Source organism: Trachurus japonicus, chromosome 19 (genome assembly GCF_045865225.1).
Source record: "Trachurus japonicus isolate A0001 chromosome 19, Traja_1.0".
NCBI classification, from domain to species: Eukaryota; Metazoa; Chordata; class Actinopteri; order Carangiformes; family Carangidae; genus Trachurus; species Trachurus japonicus.
This window is the reverse complement of record NC_140925.1, coordinates 6,121,469-6,142,590: the sequence shown is the minus strand read 5'-3', so window position 1 is coordinate 6,142,590 and position 21,122 is coordinate 6,121,469. Positions and strand designations below refer to the sequence as shown.

The window sequence follows — 21,122 nt, the reverse complement described above, 5'->3', positions numbered from 1 at the left end:
CTCAACCCTCCAGATCACGTCCTGTGTCCAAAACCAAGGCAGAAATACAGTTTCAGTCTCAATGAGGCACTAACAGTGAAATATTTTTGTGATACGCAATATGACTTTTAAATTAAAATGTAATCGGGCTTTGGTTATGGGTCTCAGCCAAGAATATCTCATCTTTTAAGAGCCAAGAAAAAAAACGGCTAACCCATACCCTAAAAAAAAAAGTTATTTAAACCACTTGAGTTCTGCAACGCAAGCAAACTGGCCTCAAATTATAGACGCCAAAAATATTTATTGTTATATTTAATGACTCTTTGCACCGCTGTCTGTATGTGTGTGTGTGTTTTATTGCAGGGGAAAGTGGAGCAGGAAAGACAGAAGCCAGCAAGTATATAATGCAATACATTGCTGCTATCACCAATCCTAATCAGAGGGCTGAAGTTGAAAGGTGAGCTGCTCTTGTTAAACACACTCAGGTGTTCGGTTCGGTGACTAAACAGCAAGTATTATCAGCTACAGGTGGATTTCACCTGTGGACTAATGGACTTGTGTTTTCCATATGTAAAGAGGAGTAAGAGAAACACAGGATATTTTAGTATAAGTTGCAGAAAGTGTTAGATACTGAGTCCCTGGTGTTCAGACGGTTTATATCAGGTCACTCTTATTATCACTATCACAGTCAGGAGTAAGTCATTGTCATATTTTAAGCCTCGGTGTTGGCAGCAGTGAAAGACTCTTACATCACCCTCAGATATGGAGAGACACCTTCGCTTGACTGGAGTCAGTGTTTATTGATAAATGAGTGGGTGTGTAGCTGTAACCGTTATAATGGATCATTCCAGTGTGTTGACATAGATCAGGTAGATATGAAGAGATAAATAAAGAGGTCAGGTTTGATGTGAGTAGGTCATGTAGGTAAAGAAAAGGTTTTAAGGTCAAATTTAAAGCTGTAGTTTTAATGGTGGTGCGTTCGACTGCACAATATCTGTTTGGATATGATTGAAATTCACTTTTAATTTCTTTCTCTGTCTCCTTGTTGACTTTCGGCTCCGCGATTTATAACTCACTACACTTTGCTCTGTTGCTTTTTTCCAAAATGCAGTAATTCTTTTAGATTAGATAACCTTGTGTGCCATTAGGCCTCAAGTCATAAAAACATAATCTGTAAAGGGCCATGTTGGTTTTAAATCTGAAGTGTCAGCAATCTTTGTTTTTTTTATTTAAAAAAGGTTAAATGATGGAATGACACTGGAATAATCAAGAAGTATGTTTTGTTTGTTATGTTTTATTGTGTTTTTTAAATCTTTTTATTATTGTGTTTTACTGTACAGCACTTTGGAGACATTTGTGTTTATTTAAACAGGGTATCCGCGGGGTCTTAAAAAGTCTAAAAAAGTCTAAAATTTGGAAATCTAAATTTTAGGCCTTAAAATGTCTTAAATTTGTTGAATTATTGTGTTCAAGTCTTAAATAATTTTAGACAGGTCTTAAATTTTCTTATGCCCAGCATGGGCGAGCATTTTTAAATAAAAAGATGTACCTTATTTTCCGGACTATAAGTCGCGGTTTTTTTCTAGTTTGGCTGGCCATGCGACCTATATTCAGAAGCGACTTATATATTTTTAAAAAAACCCTACGCTATGACCACAAGAGGGAAGCACGACTTTTATTTCTAAATCCCTCCTCATTCAGTGGCTCATCTTCATCTTCCTCATGTGCTGTTCTCCTCGCTGCGCTGTCTGACCTGTCTCCGTTGCGCCGTAGCGCTTCACTCCGTCAATTCAGAGTATTTTCACAGCGTATTCTGCGGTCAGTCTTCGGTCTCTGCTCCGGTCCCGACTGGGCTCCGGACACGGAGCAGAGACCCAGGTCCGACAGTGCAAGCCTGTCCCTCTCTGAAGCAGAGGAGAGGTCGGCTTCACTCCCGTCCGTCTTCACAGACAGTCCACAAAGAGTTTCTGATCACAGGGTTTCCAGCGCTGCCGCCTAAACTAACGTGTTAAAAAAAAAAAAAAGGAGCGATATTCACCGCCGCCGCCGCCCCCCCCCCACTTCATGTGTCAAATATTGTGCTGGTCATAATACAGAACAGGTTGTGGCTCGTGTCTGTTGATCAAAGAAGTTGAAATATTTCCATGTTTGTCTATTCTGGGTCACATTTAGAAGTCATCACATTTCAGGCCAAAGGGGAAGTGTTGGTGTTTTTACTGTTATCCAATGTAAAAATGGGTCACGTGTGACCCTTAACATTATTCAAGGTTTAAAGCCATCAGCCTGTTGGTTGCCAGTGAATTAAATAAATAATGTGTTACATAAACATTTTTAATTTCACTCCCCAATTTCGTTTTGTGCCCCCAAATAGTTTACTTTAGATGCTCCTGCGACACTTCATTGTGCTTTATTGAATGTATTTTCAACTACAAACAAGCCTAACACGCAACTTATATATTGCAATCAATTTCTAGTTTTGTGACTCCGCATTTCTTTTGTACGTTTTTTATTTGTCATGATAGGTCTTAAATTTCATCCATAATGGTCTTAAAAAGGTCTTAAAAAGTCTTAAATTTGAGCTGGTGAAACCTGCAGAGACCCTGTTAAAATTGTGCTTTATAAATTAAAATGGATTAGATTGGATTGGAGGAAGTATAAATTCAGCACTTTCATCTCAGATTTAAGTATCTGCTCCAATTTGTCTTCCCTATATCCTCTTATTTTTAAGTGTCTGTCTTTCCTCCTGTTAATGAAAGCCTTTTAAGAAACTCCAGCTGAGCCTGGTCAGACACGCAGGATGGTTTGGTCAGGATTGGATCGAAGACTTAAAACGCTGATGTAGAAAGAAATCCTCAAAGCAAATGAAGACACAGAGATAGGACAGACTTTTTTATTGTGTCGGGGTGGAGGGCATCTGAGGCCACGGATCGAGTTCTTTATCACAAACGCTCCACGATGTGCGACGTTATTTGTTCAACCTGGTTGCACTTACTGCACCACTTTACTTTTTTTTCTTAATTTCATCCTGCCGTCCTGCAGGGTGAAAAACATGCTGCTTAAATCCAACTGCGTCTTGGAGGCCTTCGGGAACGCCAAGACCAACCGCAATGACAACTCCAGCCGCTTTGGCAAGTACATGGACATCAACTTCGACTTCAAAGGAGATCCCATCGGCGGCCACATCAGCAACTACCTGCTGGAAAAGGTAAAAAAAAAACATCAGCAGGCCTCGGGGATCAAATACAGGACGGTGGTGATTTGATTTGTAGAATAAAACGTCTTTATTTTTATCTTTAGTGTGTTTTATGTCATTTTTTATGTCAATGGAGGGAACAGGTTTAGTATGTTGTGTTTTACGGCGTGCTTTTTCAGCCAGGCGTCTCCTCAAAATGACTTCCAACTGTGCTGATGATTCCATTACAGTCCTGTTAACCATATGGTAGCCATCTTTCCTCTATGTCTCTTTCTGCTGCACGGTGGTGTGGGGTGATAAACAAGTGAGGAAATTAAAAAAAGAAAGAAAAAAACTACTGCCAGACGGATTTAGTTTGTTAGATAATATTTCTCAGGCTTTTATGATTTCTTGTGAAACACTTGAGAATTTTACAGTAATGTAGAAACCAGCTCATGTAGACATGTGTAGCTCAGCTGTTGTGTGACTCTGTCCTCTTTGTTGTTTTCTGCTCAATAGTCGAGGGTGATTTTCCAACAGGAAGGAGAGAGGAGCTTTCATTCATTCTACCAGGTATGTGTTCTAAGGGGCTGATAAACATTATTTGTGTGCATGCAAACATTTGTTTTGTTACTGAAACACATTGAGAGAAAGAGAATCCCAGAACAAATGTGACTCCACGCAGGATCTCTGAGATGAACGGACCCTTTTGTTCCTGCATGTAGGAGTGATGTGAGTGGAAAGTCAGGCCACAGTTTTTATCTGATGTTGCACTGTGAGACATCATGCATTGAATTCAAGCTAATGCTAATGACTTACTGTGCAGTGCAAACGGGTAAATATGTCAGAAATAACATCCTGCACTGCATCGTAGCCTGTGCAGCGATGCAAATGCACAATGTAAAACACTGCTGAGGCATTGTAAGTGAACTCTGTGTGTGTGTCTGTGTGTGTTTGTGTGTTTGGTCCTCCACCAGCTGCTCAGAGGAGCTCCAGATTCCTTGTTGCGCTCTCTTCACATCCAGAAGGACCCGACGGCCTACAACTACATCAAAGTTGGAGGCCAGATTAAGGTAGACTGAACAGTCCTGCTCAGATACAAACATTTATCCAAGTGTTTGTGTGTTTATTTATATAAGAACCCCCCCAAAAATAAAAGTTTGACAGAGTGCGATATTGCAAGTTTGTTTGCAGAGAAATAAACAACTTGGAGTTTGTCACATACAGTATTTGGAGAAGTGTGAAGTGTGTGGTGGTGAGCTTTAATTTCAGCCTCCGCCGTCTTTGCATGAGCTTTAATGAGCATGAGAGCAAAACAACAAACAGCCTGACGTCATGGAACATGATACATGTCAAACAGCTGAGGTGGCGGTTTTGTACACTGTGTGCCCCCGCCCCCCCGCCCGCCGCCGGCTCCTGTGTGTTCAAAGCCAGACATCACAGATCAGCACAAGTTTGTAATTGAATTAACTGGGAAACTGGATACCCAGGAGAGATTAACTGGGAGAGAAAGGGAAAAGGGCTGGCGCATGGTTTAGACAGATAAAAGCGGGGTAACTTAAATATTGTTTCCATTCTGTAATTCGTTATCTTCCTCCACCACTCCTCTCTTTCTTTCTCTCTCTCTCTCTCTCTCCAGTCCTGTATCAACGATGGAGCTGATTTCAAAGCTGTAGCCGACGCCATGAAAGTGATCGGTTTCACAGGAGACGAGATTCAGACCGTTTACAAGATCCTGGCCTCCATCCTACATCTGGTAATATCTGATAATACCCGATCCCAGTGTGTGTTTGTGTGTGTGTGAGCCTCTGTATGAGCTCTGTGTCCAGATATCAGACAGATGTGTCAGAGAGGACGCAGCTGAAAATGCATCTGTGTGTCTATTTTGTCATTTATATACTGTATATATATTTTAACTTTCTTTTTCATGACATTTTTTACTTTTTGCGACATCAAGACAAGCTCAACACAGCCTTCCGCTGTCACAAATCACAACATACAACACAAGATAATACAACATAATGTAATAAAAACCAAAAAACACAAACACATGTAAAGGACATAAAAAAATCAATTAAAAAAATCATTTATATTGGTTTTATTATCTTTATACAGGACATCCAATGCGAAAGCAGTTTGCTTATGGCCGTTAATTTTCCAAATAACGTAATTAATTTGTATATTGGTGCTAATTGCTAATTATTTAGTTCATATTGTCACGTTTCTAAGCAGGTGTTGCCTTCCAGAGGAAATTCCTTGAAAGAGCTTCTACATTCATTATTCATTTCTTATTATAAACTTTATTTTTCATTAATGTGGAGTTGTGTGTTCGCCCTGCAGACAAATTTGCAGCTGAACTGCTGCGCACAAACTCAACTCCTCCTGATGCTACAGCAGCAATTATTAGAACTAATGCTAATTAACTGGAAAGAAACCAACTCTGAGAAATATGTGTATTTACGTTGCTTTTGTCGCTTTCTTCCAATAACAGATTTGCTAATTAACATGTTATATGTTGTGTTTCTAGTATAAACAAACAGGTTCTGGTTTTATTGGAAGGTTTTTTTCCTCTGCTTCCAGTCTCTATGCTAAACTAAGCTCATTTCCACGTTATTAAACTCTCCTCTCTCCCTTATCTCTCAAGGGGAACATGACGTTCGGGGTGGACGGTGACGTGACCTTGATAGAGAACCCAAAGCTGGTGTCGGTGCTCAGGGAGCTGCTGTCCACCAAGCAGGAGAACGTGGAGAAGGCCCTGCTCTACCGCACCGTGGCCACGGGCCGAGACGTCATCGAGAAGCAGCACACGGAGCAGGAGGCCAGCTACGGCCGCGACGCCCTGGCCAAGGTCACTGCAGAGAAATTACACGTTTGCTCGTCGTCGTCCGTGCGCCGCAGTAGACATGAATAACGTTGTCCTGCCCATGTGTGTGGAGAGTTGTGACATTTCACTTAGCACTTTGGCCGCGTTTTCACTGATTCACACAAGCATGAGTCACAATGTTATGACTCCAGACAGAGGCTGGAGACGGTGGAGGAAGAGATGTATGTAGGCAGCTTCAACACCAGCAGAACCACAGTCTGACTCAGTGATATTCTGACATTTAACTCCCGGCTATTCATCAGTTTTATGTGTGTTGGTGGAGCGCTATGTGATGAAGTGTTGTGTGTGTCGTCCTCAGGCCATGTACGAGCGTCTGTTCTGCTGGATCGTGGGTCGGATCAACGACATAATTGAGGTGAAAAACTACGACGCCAGAGTCCACGGGAAGAACACGGTCATCGGGGTGCTGGACATCTACGGGTTCGAGATTTTCCAGAACAACAGGTTTGGATGAGACGCCACAAATTTGCATATACATCCCCACATAACTTGAATGTTTATGTTTGCATTTGAAATGACATTGAGTCTTCTCTGTTTCCTTGTTCTGCAGCTTTGAACAGTTCTGCATCAACTACTGTAATGAAAAGCTGCAGCAGCTGTTCATCCAGCTGGTGCTGAAGCAGGAGCAGGAAGAGTATCAGAGAGAAGGCATCCCCTGGAAACATGTACGCCGGAAATCATTTGGGCTCATATTCAGGATTTTATGCACTTGAACCTGTTGCTAACTTTCTGTTCTGTGTGTGTCCCTTTTTCTTTTTTTTATATCAGATTGATTACTTCAATAACCAGATCATTGTGGATTTGGTGGAGCAGCAGCACAAGGGCATCTTCTCCGTTCTGGATGAAGCTTGCATGAACGTGGGCAAAGTCACAGATGAGGTTTTCCTCCAGGGACTCAATGGAAAGCTGGCCAAACACGCCCACTACACCAGCCGCAAGGTGAGAAACCCTGCATATAAATACACTGACTGTGTTAGCTGCAGCATCCATGCAGAATCAATCACAAATCCTTTCACTTTAATTATTTAAAATCATAAAAAATGGACGAATTATGACATCAGTGTCTCGATGCAGAACGAGTTATCGGCTGTTTGTGACGGTGGATTTCAAAGCTATTACAATTAACCAATTATCAAACTTTAGTATAAAAGCGAGGCATTATCTGTGATGCTGAAGATGCAGGAAGTGGCCGTGGTAACCTGAGAACAGCAGAGGGCAGATCACACCAGGCAGTAAAGTAACCATTAGACTAAACATGATCCTGTTTAATAATCAGGGAGGCTTACAATCTAATTCACTCTAATGGTCTGTGAGAGCAGATGAATCATAATCCAATTTAATTCAACAGCCTCGTTTTGTGTGTGTGATGATCAGACTGAGGCTTTGACTAGGGAGGGTAGAAGTCGCTCACTGTCACTGATCTGGGGTCGTTGTGTTTCAGCGTCTGTGCAGGTGTTAAACATGTTTAAACGGTGTTTGTATGGATGTTAAAAAATGTAATATGTAGAACGGCTGCAGTTCTGCTCTGAGGCCACAAGGGGGCATCAGCTGTCAGAGGAAGAGCGAGCCGGGAGTCTGACTCAACACTTTGCACTAGTGATGTCACTGGCAGCCAATGGGAGTGTATGGAGCTGGTGCTGTGCTGTGTTAGAGCGGGTGGTGGTGGTGGTGGGGAGGTATTTACACATTTATGAGGAGAAACGGAGAGAAGTGGGACGACGGCAACGACTGAGAGATGGTGATGCAGTGAAAATGAATGATGATAAAAGTGTGTGCGTGTGAGGTAAACATCTGTATGATTCTGGCCAGTACAGATAATAAAAAACAACAACAACAACAGAGGCCACAAAGTGAGGCACTGTGTCAGAGTCCATTCAGACTCTTCCTATAGCAGCTTCATGTTCCCATGACGATGTAAAGACAGAATATGGGGCAGTGAACTCGGCACGGTGACGAGGACTCGGAGTCGGAGCGGGGATGTGCTCTGCTGCAGGGCCGGGCGTATCGATCCACCAAGCTTCCCTTCCTTCCTCTTATCATCTTGGAGTCGATATGCCCCCCCGCTGCTCCCTGACCCCCCCTCTGAGTTTAAAAGACGTGTGAAATAAAGTGTTGGAGAGTACAGTGATCCAGCTGTTACTTCCTGGAACCAGTAGCTACTGTCCTGAATCAATATTGGCCAAAGATTTTTTTTTTTTTGTAGGCCTACTGTCTGGAGTCCTGTTGCCTGGCAACATTAACATAATGGACTTCTTTTTGTGAGGAAGTAGTGTGAATTGTCGGGGAGCCATTAGCAGATCTCCAGGGCATTTTTATTTGGGAGGGAAGGGATAGACGGTGTGTGTGTGTGTGTGTATTACCATTTTATATTAATGGTCTTTAAAATTAATTTGGCCAGAGTGTGTTAGTGATGATGAGCCTTTTTCACGTGTTGAATTACTGTGGTTGTTTTTAAATGAATGATTACCGGGGCAATGGGATCAATGTCGCTTATAAATAAAATTCAGACTGAACCAAAAGTAAAAAGCCGTCATTAAATCAAATGAATGCGCTGCTTATCACAACAACAGAGTCATGAAATTGAAAAGTAAGACTAAAACACAGGAGCATCTGCTGTCACTATATGAAATATCATGTAGCCTATCTGAATTACTACTGTTAAAGTGGCTAATAACTCACTTAAACTCTGTTGTTTTTTACACGTTGACGTCAAACTCAAACATCGTGTCTCAGCAACACAATTTATTTACTGTAAACTATTGTTAGAGGAATTTGTTATTCTGAGAAGAGGCTAACTATGACTTTGACCTTATGCGGTTTGGTGTAACGGGCTGAAGCAGGTGAGGTTTAATGTTATGGTTATAAAGCAGATGATGTAGTATGTGACAGATGGGATGTGAATGCAGTAGAGTCACATGGGTTGACTGAAACCCATGTGACAGTTTTGGGTTTTGACTCTGTGATTGATTATTGTCTGTTTAATTGACATTAGTTGAAAATTGAAGATGCAGCAACAGGACTGACATTTGTAATTACACATTTTGTGCTCGGCACCACCTAGTGGCTGGAGTGAGTCATAACTTGCAGCCGTTATGTGTTGGCTGCATCTGCACAATGTGAAAATCCTGAATCTCAGTTTGCTGTTTGTTTGATTCAGGACTCAGTCGCATGAGATCCATCTCTCCTCTTGTCAGATGTTGACACTGTGGTTCAGATTTATTCGTGTTGTTTTCTAGTGGTATTTGATTAGATTTTTTATTTCAAGAGCAGAATGCAAGCTTGAGATTGAAAAGAGGACAGAAACTCTGTGTCTGTTTGCTGTCCTGACCTGGAATAGACATCCTAACCCACAGCTCTCTCAGCTCTCGAGAAAAGTTCAGAACATTTCGAGGCTTTCAGGCGAAGGAGTGTACACACAAGCCCCGCAGACTTTAAAGACCCGCCGTGGCTCCACAGCGACGAAGCTCACATCTCTGAGTCTGAGTGTGGAGGTTGAGAAAAAGGGTGAGAGAGAGAAGGAGAAGAGGAGGAGGAGGAGGAGAGGAGCTACACAGGGAGAGAGTGTGAATTAAATGTGAAAGAAAGTGAGATCAAGGACGGAAAAGGTTGAGGCACTAGAAAACGCACTATATTGTTGAAGCACATGTACTTGTGGTATATTTTCAGTGTTTTTCAAGGCTGCATTAAACCATATTTTATATAATGTATAGATAGATAGATGTATAGATGTATATAGATGTATTTCAAATTGAAAGTTATTGTAAAGTCAATGGGAAACGATTATTTATGATTTCTCATAGTAAACAGATTCTCAATCTTCTCAATATTGACAGTTATTTTGTTATAAGTTCCTTTGCTTTTTTTTGGTGCAGTGTTTAAAATGGTAATTCTGCCATAGTGGGATTTACCAATTTAAATGACGGTCTCATAAATAAATACACAGCACAAAGGTTCTGCGTTGGATTGGGGCCTTTCTTAGTGGAGTTAGTTCTCCCTATGTCTCCAGCTTCTTTCCTCAGTCCAGAAACATACACAACAGTTTGATTGGCTGCTGTAAATTGCCTGCAAATTGCGTGAATGTGAGTGTGTGTGTGTTGTTTGTCTCCATATGTGGCACCTGTCCAGAGTTTACCCTGGCCTCGCCCTGTGTCAGCTGGGACTGGCTTCAGCCCCCCCTGCAGGGATAAGCTGTGTAAGCATTGAATGGACGGATCTGTTACATGCTGAAGTCATAAATTCACCTGCACATTATGAGAATATAAATATAATCATGTTTGCAGTTGTATAGAATAAATAGTAGAAAGTATCTGACTTATAAAATCTGAGAGAGTGAGCATCGATTGTGCAACAATTCAGAACAGTTGAGGAAAAGGCTCTGACATTTGGAAGGAAATGAAAGAAAAATCTGAAATGGATCATTAGTGTGTGATTAAAACAAACTGCTGCAGCTTTAAAACAAAAACACCACGTCAACACAAAGTCCAGCTCGGCCGTCAGACAGCTGCTGTCAAGACACTGTTTCCACGGTAAAGAAGGAGCCCGGGGTGCTGCTGCTGCCAAGCCAACCAACACCTGTCTCTGTTCTTCTCACTGCTGCAAATCAAACAGCGTACGTACGTATAGATTGGATGTTCTCAGTTTCTGCTCCAGTGTTCAGCAGCCTGCTGTGAAAGAGACGGAGCGAGCAGAGATGAAGAAGAAGAAGAAGAAGAGGAGGAGGAGGAAGAAGAAAAAGAAGAGGAGACTGAGTCAGACTGAGATCTATTCCAGGAACGTTCTGTAACACAATCTGTCCTGTGTGTGTGTGTGTGTGTCTGTGGTTATGTTCTCACCCTCCTCCCGCTGCTGGATGATGCTATAGGACCCGTCTTCGCTCTGTTGCCCACCTGTCTACACACACATGCACACACATGCTCTGACACATTCTCATTCATTCACAAGATCCTGCATGTGCACAGTGAATTCACATGTGATGACGATGACACAGGGCCGTCACGGTGCACATGTCTGTCCCGAGGAGACCAGATGACGGACGAGGAGCGGAGAGAGAGAGAGAGAGAGAGAGAGGGAGGAGAAAGTTTTTTCCACCAGGAGGAACAGATGAAGTCTGGTGTGACTTCTAAACTGTTCTCTCACATCTCAATATGTCATGTTGTTGCTCTCTGCAGCCTGCTGATGATAAATTATTTTTTTTATTGGCTTCCAGGCTCCTCAGTCTCGTTATGAATTAATCAGTGCGTTTTTTTTGTTTTTTTTTTGAAGCACGGGAGCCACAGGCTTGTTTACAGAGATGTCTTAGCTAAAGGGAAACGCTTTAATATGATGTGCTGCTGCGAATGATGCTTGAGGAGGGTGGTTTTTTTGGGGGGTTTTTTTTGCTTGTGCGTTGGCGCAGTAAAATCTGACTGTCTCCTGCAGTTTTCCATCACGTTGTGTTTGACTGAACTCTACACACTCCTCGCGCTGACATTTTGACGAGTTTCGTAACTGTTTCACTTGAGTCATTCAAGCTTTTAAATCTATTTTTAGGTCACTGCACCACAACCCAAACACGCCGCTCATATTCTTATGGTCTTATAACCTGAATATAGCTCTATCTCTCCCCCTCTCTCTGCTCCGTCGCTCCGTCATGTCACATCATCCATGCAGATTTGTCGGCCGTGCGAATCTGCTGCATCCCAGAGGAAGCGGCCGTTTAACAGGATGGTACACAGTGTCCATGAAGGGAGGATGCACATGGTCAGCAGCAACACTCAACATAGGCTGTGTTGTGTATTCAAATGATGATTGATTGCCATTGAAAGGGGCCAAGAAAACAAAATCCCCACATCAACATTACACCACCACCAGCATGCAAACTCTGACCTCTCCATCTGCTGCCTCAGCACACGTCCAGATCCATCAGAGCAAATCCTCAACTGTCCCATGTTGATGAACCTGAACCACATGTTGTCGTCTTCTTCTGCTTCTTCTTCTTCGACCAGACTGGCCTACATGAGATAAGATCTTATTGTTCTGGTTCTTTCACTTTTCTATCAGCAACTTTACCGTTGTGGTTCTCATCCTTGTCAGTCCGCTGTCTAACATGATGAAACGGTGTAGACAGACAGGTGAAGACATAGTAGTGCAGCATCATTTGGCTCCAGGCTGAGTGTCAGAAACAGAAAGAGTTGAGAAACTGGGACACATTGTAGTTTGGTCTTTTTTTTAATGGGATTTTTATAATTCACAGCAGGCCAATTCAAATGGCAGCCTCGGCCCAGGAGCCACATGCAACCTCCAAGTGGCCCGGCCCGTGGTCCTGCAAGAAACACACATTTCTTGAGCCTCTAGAAGTTCCTACAGTGGAACAGTTTGTGAAAGAGAAGAACATTTTGTTCTTTATGCACTTAGATTTGTGCCTGGGTGACCAAAAATGTTTATTTTTTATTTCAAAAGTGGAGTTTTATCGCTGGTGGCTTATTTTTTTATTTCTTCTCTGCAGTTTTTGATGTGCCTGTGTCAAATGTGACCAAATTTTAAAGGGAAACAGTGAATAGAAATTACTTTTTCAATACATTGATTTATCATTTGCTGCTGAAAACGTCCAGCCTAGATACGTTTCTTGGTTTGAAAATCTGACCCAATTGATTTTTTTTGTAATTTGAATAACCTTGCTCTACTTAAAGCAAAACCCAGACAAAAGCAGCAGCAGATTTTGTCCACTTCCTGTCCCATACTATTCAGATGGTCTCACTGTTTCTCGCTGCGTTAAAGGATCCTCGTCATCCTCGCTCTCCGCTGCCTCTTCCCCTCGCTGAGCGCTCCTTTGATCTCACTGTGTGTGTTTAATCATTCGCTGACACATTAGTTCCTGTTGGAGCAGCCATCACTCCCCTTCCCTCCCCGTCTCGCCTTACCTTTTATTTCATTTTTTTATCTCTCACACTCACTCCACCAACACCTCTCTCTTGTTGTCTTCACTTTCTTTCTCACTTTTTTTCCCTCTCCCCCTCCCCATCTCCCATCTCTCCTCTCGCGAGCATCTCAGCAGCACATGGCTTGTACAGGTGCGGCTGGCTGACTAATAGGATGTGATGTATGTGTGTGTGTGTGTGTACATGTACGTGCATGTGTGTGTCCTCCACCTGCTGCCACATGTATGAATGCATGTAGGGGGGCTGCGCTAAGTGGTAAAGCTTTCATGGGCCATGTGTTGGTGATGCTAATCGCAGAGGTGCTCTGGTCATTAGCTCCAGGGAGGCACAAGGTCAGCAGCAGCAGCAGCAGCAGCAGCAAGGACACATGGAGGAGTCTAATTGATGTTTATGAGAGCAATAAGCAGAGGATGTAGTTACATGCAGCCCAGTTTGCTCATATACAGTATGTGTCTGTCCGAGGCGAGGCTGCAGCTCCGTGTTCGGTCTTCTTTAATACCCCGACAGCTGCCTCTCAGTGCACTGGGCATGAAACGCAAAAAATCCATCTCCTCATCTGCCGCCTGGATTTTCTCCCGCGGTTCCCACTGTGAGCTGTTGACAGGTTTGGAGGCCGTCAGACGCCGCCCGTCGGGAGGTCTGGCTCGTGCCCTTGTTGTAAGACGGTGATGAGTCCAGAGGCCAGGGAGAGCCAGGGAGGGCACAGGTGGCAGACAAGGATCGCTGGAGAAGTGTTGTACAGAAGGTGCTGGAGGGAGAGAGGGAGGGAGGGGGAGGTCAGACTGAGGTGGGAGTGTCACAATAATCTGTGTTCGCAGACAACAAAAAGAAAAGATGAGGAGATTTTGACCGAGCAGAAAAAAAGAAAGAAACGCCAACCACCAACTCTTGTTTTGTCTGATGTTGAAAAGCAATCAACACATTTCTGAGATTATAAATCAAGTGGTTCGGCAGTGAAAGTAAATTTAAAAACTCTCTGTTCATTGTTACCCACAGGTTAGAGGGATAGTTCAACATTTTGGCAAATTTCCCCATTGCCATAATCCCTATAGTTTTAGCAGTAGGTTTGTTACCTTTAATTGTCGCTGCAAGCTATTTTTAGAACGGCGGAGCAGAGCCGCGAGCTGCTCAGAGCTACGCTACGGAGGTTAATGGGATTTCTTGGTTTCTCACTCATCAAATACACAATCCAACAACTCCAAAATGCTCTGGTGGACAAGTTGTGACCTGCACATTCACCACGCTATGAGATAATAACGAAACGTTATGAGATAGAGTTGTTTTCAAGGCAAATTAATGCAAAACCGCTGATGCACATTCCTGTCGGGGGCAGTTTTATGGCAAGCAGTCTCTGCATTTGCCTGGAAAACAACACCGTCTCGTGATGTTCTGTCATAGCGAGGTGAATGTGCAGGTCACAACTTGTCCACCAGAGCGTTTTGGAGTTGTTGGATTGTGTATTTGATGAGTTTGATGAGGGAAACCAAGAAATCCCATTAGCCTCCGTAGCGTAGCTCTGAGCAGCTCGCGGCTCTGCTCCGGCTTTCTAAAAATAGCTTGCACCGACAATTAAAGGTAACAAACCTACTGCTATGACTATAGGGATTATGGGCCAATTTGCCAAAATGTTGAACTATCCCTTTAAATTACCAAAGTGGTTGTTAAAAGGTCGGTTTACCCAAATTACACAAATCTAGACCAGAAACATAGAAGATGGACAAATGGAAAAGGCCAAAATGAAGTATCTCAGGAAGGTTTCGGTGCTTTTTATTATCACTCCCTCAGTTAATAAACATACTGTATTTCCTCAGAGTGAGGTCGCTCCATATTCTCCTGTGGGTAGTTAACTGGGTGAAACCGATGATTCACACAGTTTCCACGCTGACCTCCCCGAGGCCTGCACCCGTAACGTTGTTCCGCTCATTATCTACTACTTTATCATCTTTACTTTTCCACCTGTTTGTGTGTCTGAATGCTGCCTCCATCACCGCTGAGTGCTGCTGCTGCTGCTGCTGCACTGATGTGTTTTAATGTGTTTTAATGTCTGAACATGCGTCACAGTAAAAAGGTGAAAATATTGTGTGGAAGTGTGTCATCATCATCATCATCATCATCTTCTTCTCTTCCTGTGTCTGTGTGTACCTGCCACACTCGGTCCACCATGTTCCTGTTACTTTCTGTCTCTCGCCTCCTCACCTCAGCAGCTTTCCCTGCTTTCACAGTTTCCCTTCGACTGTTTTTTCCCCTCTCTCTGTGTCTAATTTCTATGTTCCTCAGCTCACCTGCTGCGCTCTGCTCTTCTCTGCTCTGCTCTCTTTGTCTTTATTTTATCTATTAAGACTGAAAACTTAACATCCGTTCAGCCTCAGCTCTCCTCTGCGTCGCCTGTCGAAGCTCGTTATTTCAGTCTTCGTGTGTCACCTTGGCTCTTTGTTTCCTCTTCACCTCGGTGTCTCACTGGGCCTGAAACCTCTTTTTCTCTCTGTTTAATTAATCTGTTTATTCAGCGATCTGACTATCAGTCTTTTCCACCAGAGAGGGAGAGGACTGATGTGAAGGCTGTGTGTGTGCAGCCTTGAAATAGTATTGTAGCCTACTAGTGCAACTTAACAGCTTTTTGCTCATGTGTTAACTTGAAATCTGCAAAATCAAAGAAATAAACAGAGAAATAACTATTTTAACTATTTTAGCCGATAACTGATCAATTATTTGAGGTACTTTTTAAGTAAAATGGCAAATCTGTTATGTTTGTGTGCCTTTTTGTACAGTGAATGTCTTTGGCTTTCGGTCACATTAGAGTTAGGATTTCCTCAGGAAACAGCCAATGTATTGATTAAAAGAACAACAATCCCACTGCTATATTTAGCAGGCTTTTATTTTGTGAGCTTTAGTCAGTCCTGGGACGGCTCAGCACTGTTCCTGCTTTACATTCATGGAGTGATGTGCCTGAAGCTGCTCGGCTTAATCACTGTGTTTTACTGCCTGAATTAGCATCACTAGCATTTACACTGGAACAACTGGGGGTTAAGTGCATTGTGCTACTGTTATTTATAAAGTGAAAGCAATTAATGCTTTCTCTTTTCTCTTTTCTCTTTTTTCCTCAGCCCACATTTTAGTCACTGGTGTTGGACTGTTTAGTTTAGTTTGGCCACCGCTAAAATATATGTACTTTTTTTTTTTTTAATTTCTTTGGTAAATAGAATGATCAGTAAATAAAATGAAACACAGTGACTGATGTGATTAAGTGTCGACGGTGTCCAATATGTGAATAACATGTCAAAAAAGAAAAGAAATATTGTTAAAAACCAACTGTTCATAATGAGCAGTGACTAAAAACAGCAACAAAACCTCACATTTGTGAAGTTTTGACATTTTTTTGACAAATAAATGAGTTAACTAGGTAACAATTGTTGAAATTTTGATCGATTACATTTCTAATATTTAACAAACTAATGGTTTTCGCAGTAAACCGCCTTGTTTCCATGTGGAGAATTGAATATGTCTGTGGAATAAACATTGTCTAATTTCATACATTCCTCTCTCCACTTCCTCTTCTCATTAATCTGACCTTGTTTGGTTTCTATTAGCTTGCCCTGCGTCTCTAGACACACACACAAACACACACACACACACACACACACACACACACACACACACATCGCCACCACTGCCACCGTCACACCCTCGCTCTTAACATTAGGCTGCTTCCCAAACATGGAGGAGGCGCTAATAATAATGCTGCCAAGATGTGTGTCTGGTTAATATGTGTGTGTGTGTGTGTGTGTGTGTGTGTGTGTGTGTGTGTGTGTGTGTGTGTGTGTGTGTGTGTGTGTGTGTGTGTGTGTGTGTGTGTGTGTGTGTGTGCAAACTGCATATGTGTTTGTGTGTTTGTGTGTGTGATGGAGTGTGACTGATTGTGATGGATGAGGGGCAGAGTGGCTTCCAGCAGATGCAGGCTGTCTGTCTGATAGTGCATCTGTTTGTCTGTCTGTTCTCTCTCTATATGTGTGTATGTGTGTTAGTCTGCTCTCATACTGTATGTGTTTGTACTATTTACCCCGGGAAAAGTGTGTGTTTTGAATTTTCCAAATAGATTATGCGCTAGACTTTAGACAGCTGGAAGAGTTTGGTTAGCGCTGCCCATGGGGAAGAGTCCAGACAGGATTAAAAATTAAGATGTGGAGCATTAAGAGCTTATTGATGGAGCCGTTAAATGATGCAGTGTGTGTGCTGTGTTGAGAAAGTGTCGCTAACTATGTGCATTAAATAATCTTTTCTTTTACGACGACATCCACTCCTTTGTTTAGCCGAGCAGTGAGCACACACACACATACACACTGCGGGCGGCTGGCAGTAAAAGCGTCAGACGAGTGTATTATTGGAGGCTCTTCAATGCTTCAGCACATTTTCTAAAGTGCCAGGGAGGTAAATAGTTTTATGATTTCACTGAGGATTTTCACTTGGATCTGTCAGAGATTTACTGGAGGGCCCTTTGTGCTTTTGATTCGGCTGCTGGACTTGAATCAAGGTTGACTGATTCATTTAGCTCCCTGATGTAAATCTCTTTCTGTCTGTGAAGTTTTTTTTTTTACATGTTTTTTTCTCCACTCATATGGGACTGCGGCATCTTTCATTGTCTGTTTGATTGTCTGAGAGTTTGTGTGTGTGTGCGTCTTGAGAGCACTGAGACTTTCAATGAGTCATTCAATACACACACACACACACACACATAGAGAGAAATGGAGTGGAGGTAGGATGTGTCGCTGAGACTCCACAAGTTTTAATCACAGATCGCTGGCTGTGTTTCTCCCTCTGTTCCTCTGCAGCAGGGTTTAGTCTTTCTCTGTTGTTTTTTTAATCTGTTTTCTGCAACTTGACATCACAACAAACAAAAAAACTGTGGCACAAACTGAACACGACTGAATGCACAGAAAACAGCTCAAAGCAGACGGTGCAAGTGACTCAATTATTGTAGATGCAGAGTAATGTGGGAGAAATGCTTGTTATGGAATGTGTGGAGGAAGGGAGAGGGTGGAAATGGAGAAAGTAAGGAAGAAACCAAAAAAAGGTGGAGTTTTTTTTACATTTTTTTATAATAATAAGCCTACTAATGATTATGATAACATTTTTTTAATCTTCTGTTTTCTTAAAGCTGTAGTACAACTATTCCGTGTCCGTTACACCCAAACCATTACTAGATGAGATAAAACACAACACTGATTAAACCGATCGACTCCATGAATCTCTCGCTACATTTTTCAGTATTTATTGTTTGGAATTTAACCAGCGAAGTGAAGCGTTTTACCTCACGACTTAGGTACAGTAGGTCAGCTCGGTGAATATTCCCATTCACTTCAACATAAGGTCCGTACGTTTATATTCTAGTAGTGATGTGTGAGCTTCCACTGGCTGCGGCTCACGGCTCTGTCAGTCCGGAGCCCTCTGCAACACGCAGAGCTTCTATTTTTGCCGGACGCCAGAGCACCGTGCATAAATTAAGCACAGAGCAGCTCGTGTGCGACAGGAAATCGTGTACAAAATACAAAACAAAACACCCGATTAATTTTCAAAATAAAATACACCGTGTTTACGGCGGATCATATTTCCCGCACTACACCATGAAAACGTTGTAACGGGCTGAGGCCTAAAGTCAACAGGTCAGTCTATCTATCTATCTATCTATCTATCTATCTATCTATCTATCTATCTATCTATCTATCTATCTATCTATCTATCTATCTATCTATCTATCTATCTATCTATCTATCTATCTATCTATCTATCTATCTATCTATCTATCTATCTATCTATCTATCTATCTAAAATCACTAAATAGGCAGATCAACAGTTGTTGCAGCGACCGGGAGATCAGGATGTTTATGATGCTACGCGCCGGTGCTCATGGGAAAAGGAGTCTTCCCTCAGGCAGAACACTACCGCTTTGCTTTGGTCCACTGGCGCCGCCAAACTCAACCAAAACTGAAACTTCTTTAGTAGCCTGTTGCTTTAACGAAACTTGGAACCTGAATCATAGATAAAAAATACGCAGTCAGCGCCGGTGTTCACACTCCTTCTCTGTCTCTACCTGTATCCCCTCCTTGACGTTTGTCCCGTGAGGCTGACACAGTTTCTTCTTCTCCTTGTTACTTGGAGCTTTAATCTTTCTGCCTCCTCCTCCTCCTCCTCCTCCTCCTCTTCTTCTTCTTCTTCTTCTTCTGCTCTTCTTGGGATTGTGATGAGTGAGCAGGATACTTCTCTTCACTCCTGCCTCTAATCTCTTATGTCAGCGTAATACCTTTAGTGAATCACCACTCTCTCTTTCTCACACACACACACTTGCAGCAGCTCTACTCTACCCGACATCACACACTCCCTTGTCACCGGCTGCCTCACAGTGGAGGATGAAACGAGAAGCCTCATCACACTCATCAGAAGTTTCTTTTTTTTTATATTTTTTGCGATGCTGCAGCAGACCTCTGCATTTCCATTCATGCTTCCTCTCCTGCAAACTGGCCTACATACACACATCAGTATCACACACACACACACTCTCTTTTGCACTCTCTTTTTGCTTGCACTGTCTCTTCCCATCACGTCATGTTCATTTCTCTTCCTCCGCTCCGTTTACCCGTCTCACCTTCTCCTTCCTCCTCTCCTGCTGCCCTGTTCTTTAGTTTTATTCATCACAGTCTTGCACATTGTCTGTCTGTCTTGCTCTCTCTCTTGCTCTTCTTCCACTCCTTCTCTTTTTTTTCTTTCCTGTAACACTCATCCGCGCTGACAGCCTTAGCGCTTTCTGCACCACTGCATCTCCTGTAGCAGTAGCTTTTTACATTTCTGCAGATCATCCTCATCGTTTGGTTTTAACCTGCACGGGCTTTGACGTGTTTAGATGTAGAACAAAGCGGCTGTTTAAGAGTCTGGACCATGTGAAATTCAATTTAGCATACATTTACAAGGAGAGACAATCCACCCTAAGCTGTCCGGATGTGGGTGGAGGAGCACACATCTGGAACTTCAAGGGATGGTTGAAACGGCCAGATGTGCAGCCAGCTTTTATTAAGATGACAAACTTATAATGCAGTCCCAGGTATCTGTCCATCTGTGGCACACAAGGTCACACAGATAAGTGATGTAAACACCTTCACTTGTCATCAAACATTCTGACCCTGATAATTTGCACAGTTAAAGGGATAGTTCAACATTTTGGCAAATTGGCCCATTGCCATAATCGTAGCATTAGGTTTGTTACCTTTAATTGTTGGTGCAAGCTATTTTTAGAACGGCGCAGCAGAGCCGTGAGCTGCTCAGAGGATTCTTCTTGGTTTCCCTCATCAAACTCATCAAATACACAATCCAACAACTCCAAAACACTCTGGTGGACAAGTTGTGACCTGCACATTCACCACGCTATGAGATAATAACAGAACGTTACCAGACAGAGTTGTTTTAGAGGGAAATTCATGCAAAACCGCTGATGTGCGTTGCCTTCAGGGACAGTTTTTCGGCAAGCAGTCTCTGCATTTACCTCTAAAACAACACCGACTCGTAATGTTCCGTTATCTCATAGCGTGGTGAATGTGCAGGTCACAACTTGTCCACCAGAGCGTTTTGGAGTTGTTGGATTGTGTATTTGATGAGTTTGATGAGGGAAACCAAGAAATCCCATTAGCCTCCGTAGCGTAGCTCAGAGCAGCTCGCGGCTCTGCTCCGCCGTTCTAAAAATAGCTTGCACCAACAATTAAAGGTAACGAACCTACTGCTAAGACTGTTATAGCGATTATGGCAATGGGCCAATTTGCCAAAATGTTGAACTATCCCTTTAATCTCACAGTGAAGAGTGTGTATCACAGCGTCTGGCAGCAACAACAGAAAACTGAGGAGTTGTTATACGTTTTTACGTATTTACTTTTGGACATTACTTATTCAGAGAAAAATGCAGCCAGAAATCATTGGGAGGAAGAAATGTTGAAATTTGGACTGAAAAAAAGAAAAAAAAAAATTAAATAAAACAGACTGAGACCAGAAGAGTTTGAAACTTTCACATCGCTCATTTTAAGACTTCACTCGAACTGTGATAACGGGTTTTTGAGACACAGCAAAGTGGACCTCAGTCTAACACAAACACAATCAATCATTTTCCAGGTGTCATTTCCAGCTCGGTGCTATG

At 42.6% G+C, this 21,122-nt stretch overlaps 1 protein-coding gene across 1 annotated transcript in view; it reads left to right on the top strand.

The window, feature by feature from the left end:
* myo1d (myosin 1D) overlaps window positions 1-21,122 on the top strand; it is a 110,798-nt gene that overhangs the window by 22,967 nt on the left and 66,709 nt on the right. The window contains exons 3-11 of the mRNA XM_085761561.1: window positions 343-436; window positions 3,019-3,184; window positions 3,671-3,724; window positions 4,129-4,224; window positions 4,791-4,907; window positions 5,796-5,999; window positions 6,334-6,479; window positions 6,586-6,700; window positions 6,804-6,974. Of these exons, the coding sequence (XP_085617687.1) occupies window positions 343-436; window positions 3,019-3,184; window positions 3,671-3,724; window positions 4,129-4,224; window positions 4,791-4,907; window positions 5,796-5,999; window positions 6,334-6,479; window positions 6,586-6,700; window positions 6,804-6,974 (1,163 nt within the window). The remainder of the gene's footprint in view (window positions 1-342; window positions 437-3,018; window positions 3,185-3,670; window positions 3,725-4,128; window positions 4,225-4,790; window positions 4,908-5,795; window positions 6,000-6,333; window positions 6,480-6,585; window positions 6,701-6,803; window positions 6,975-21,122) is intronic.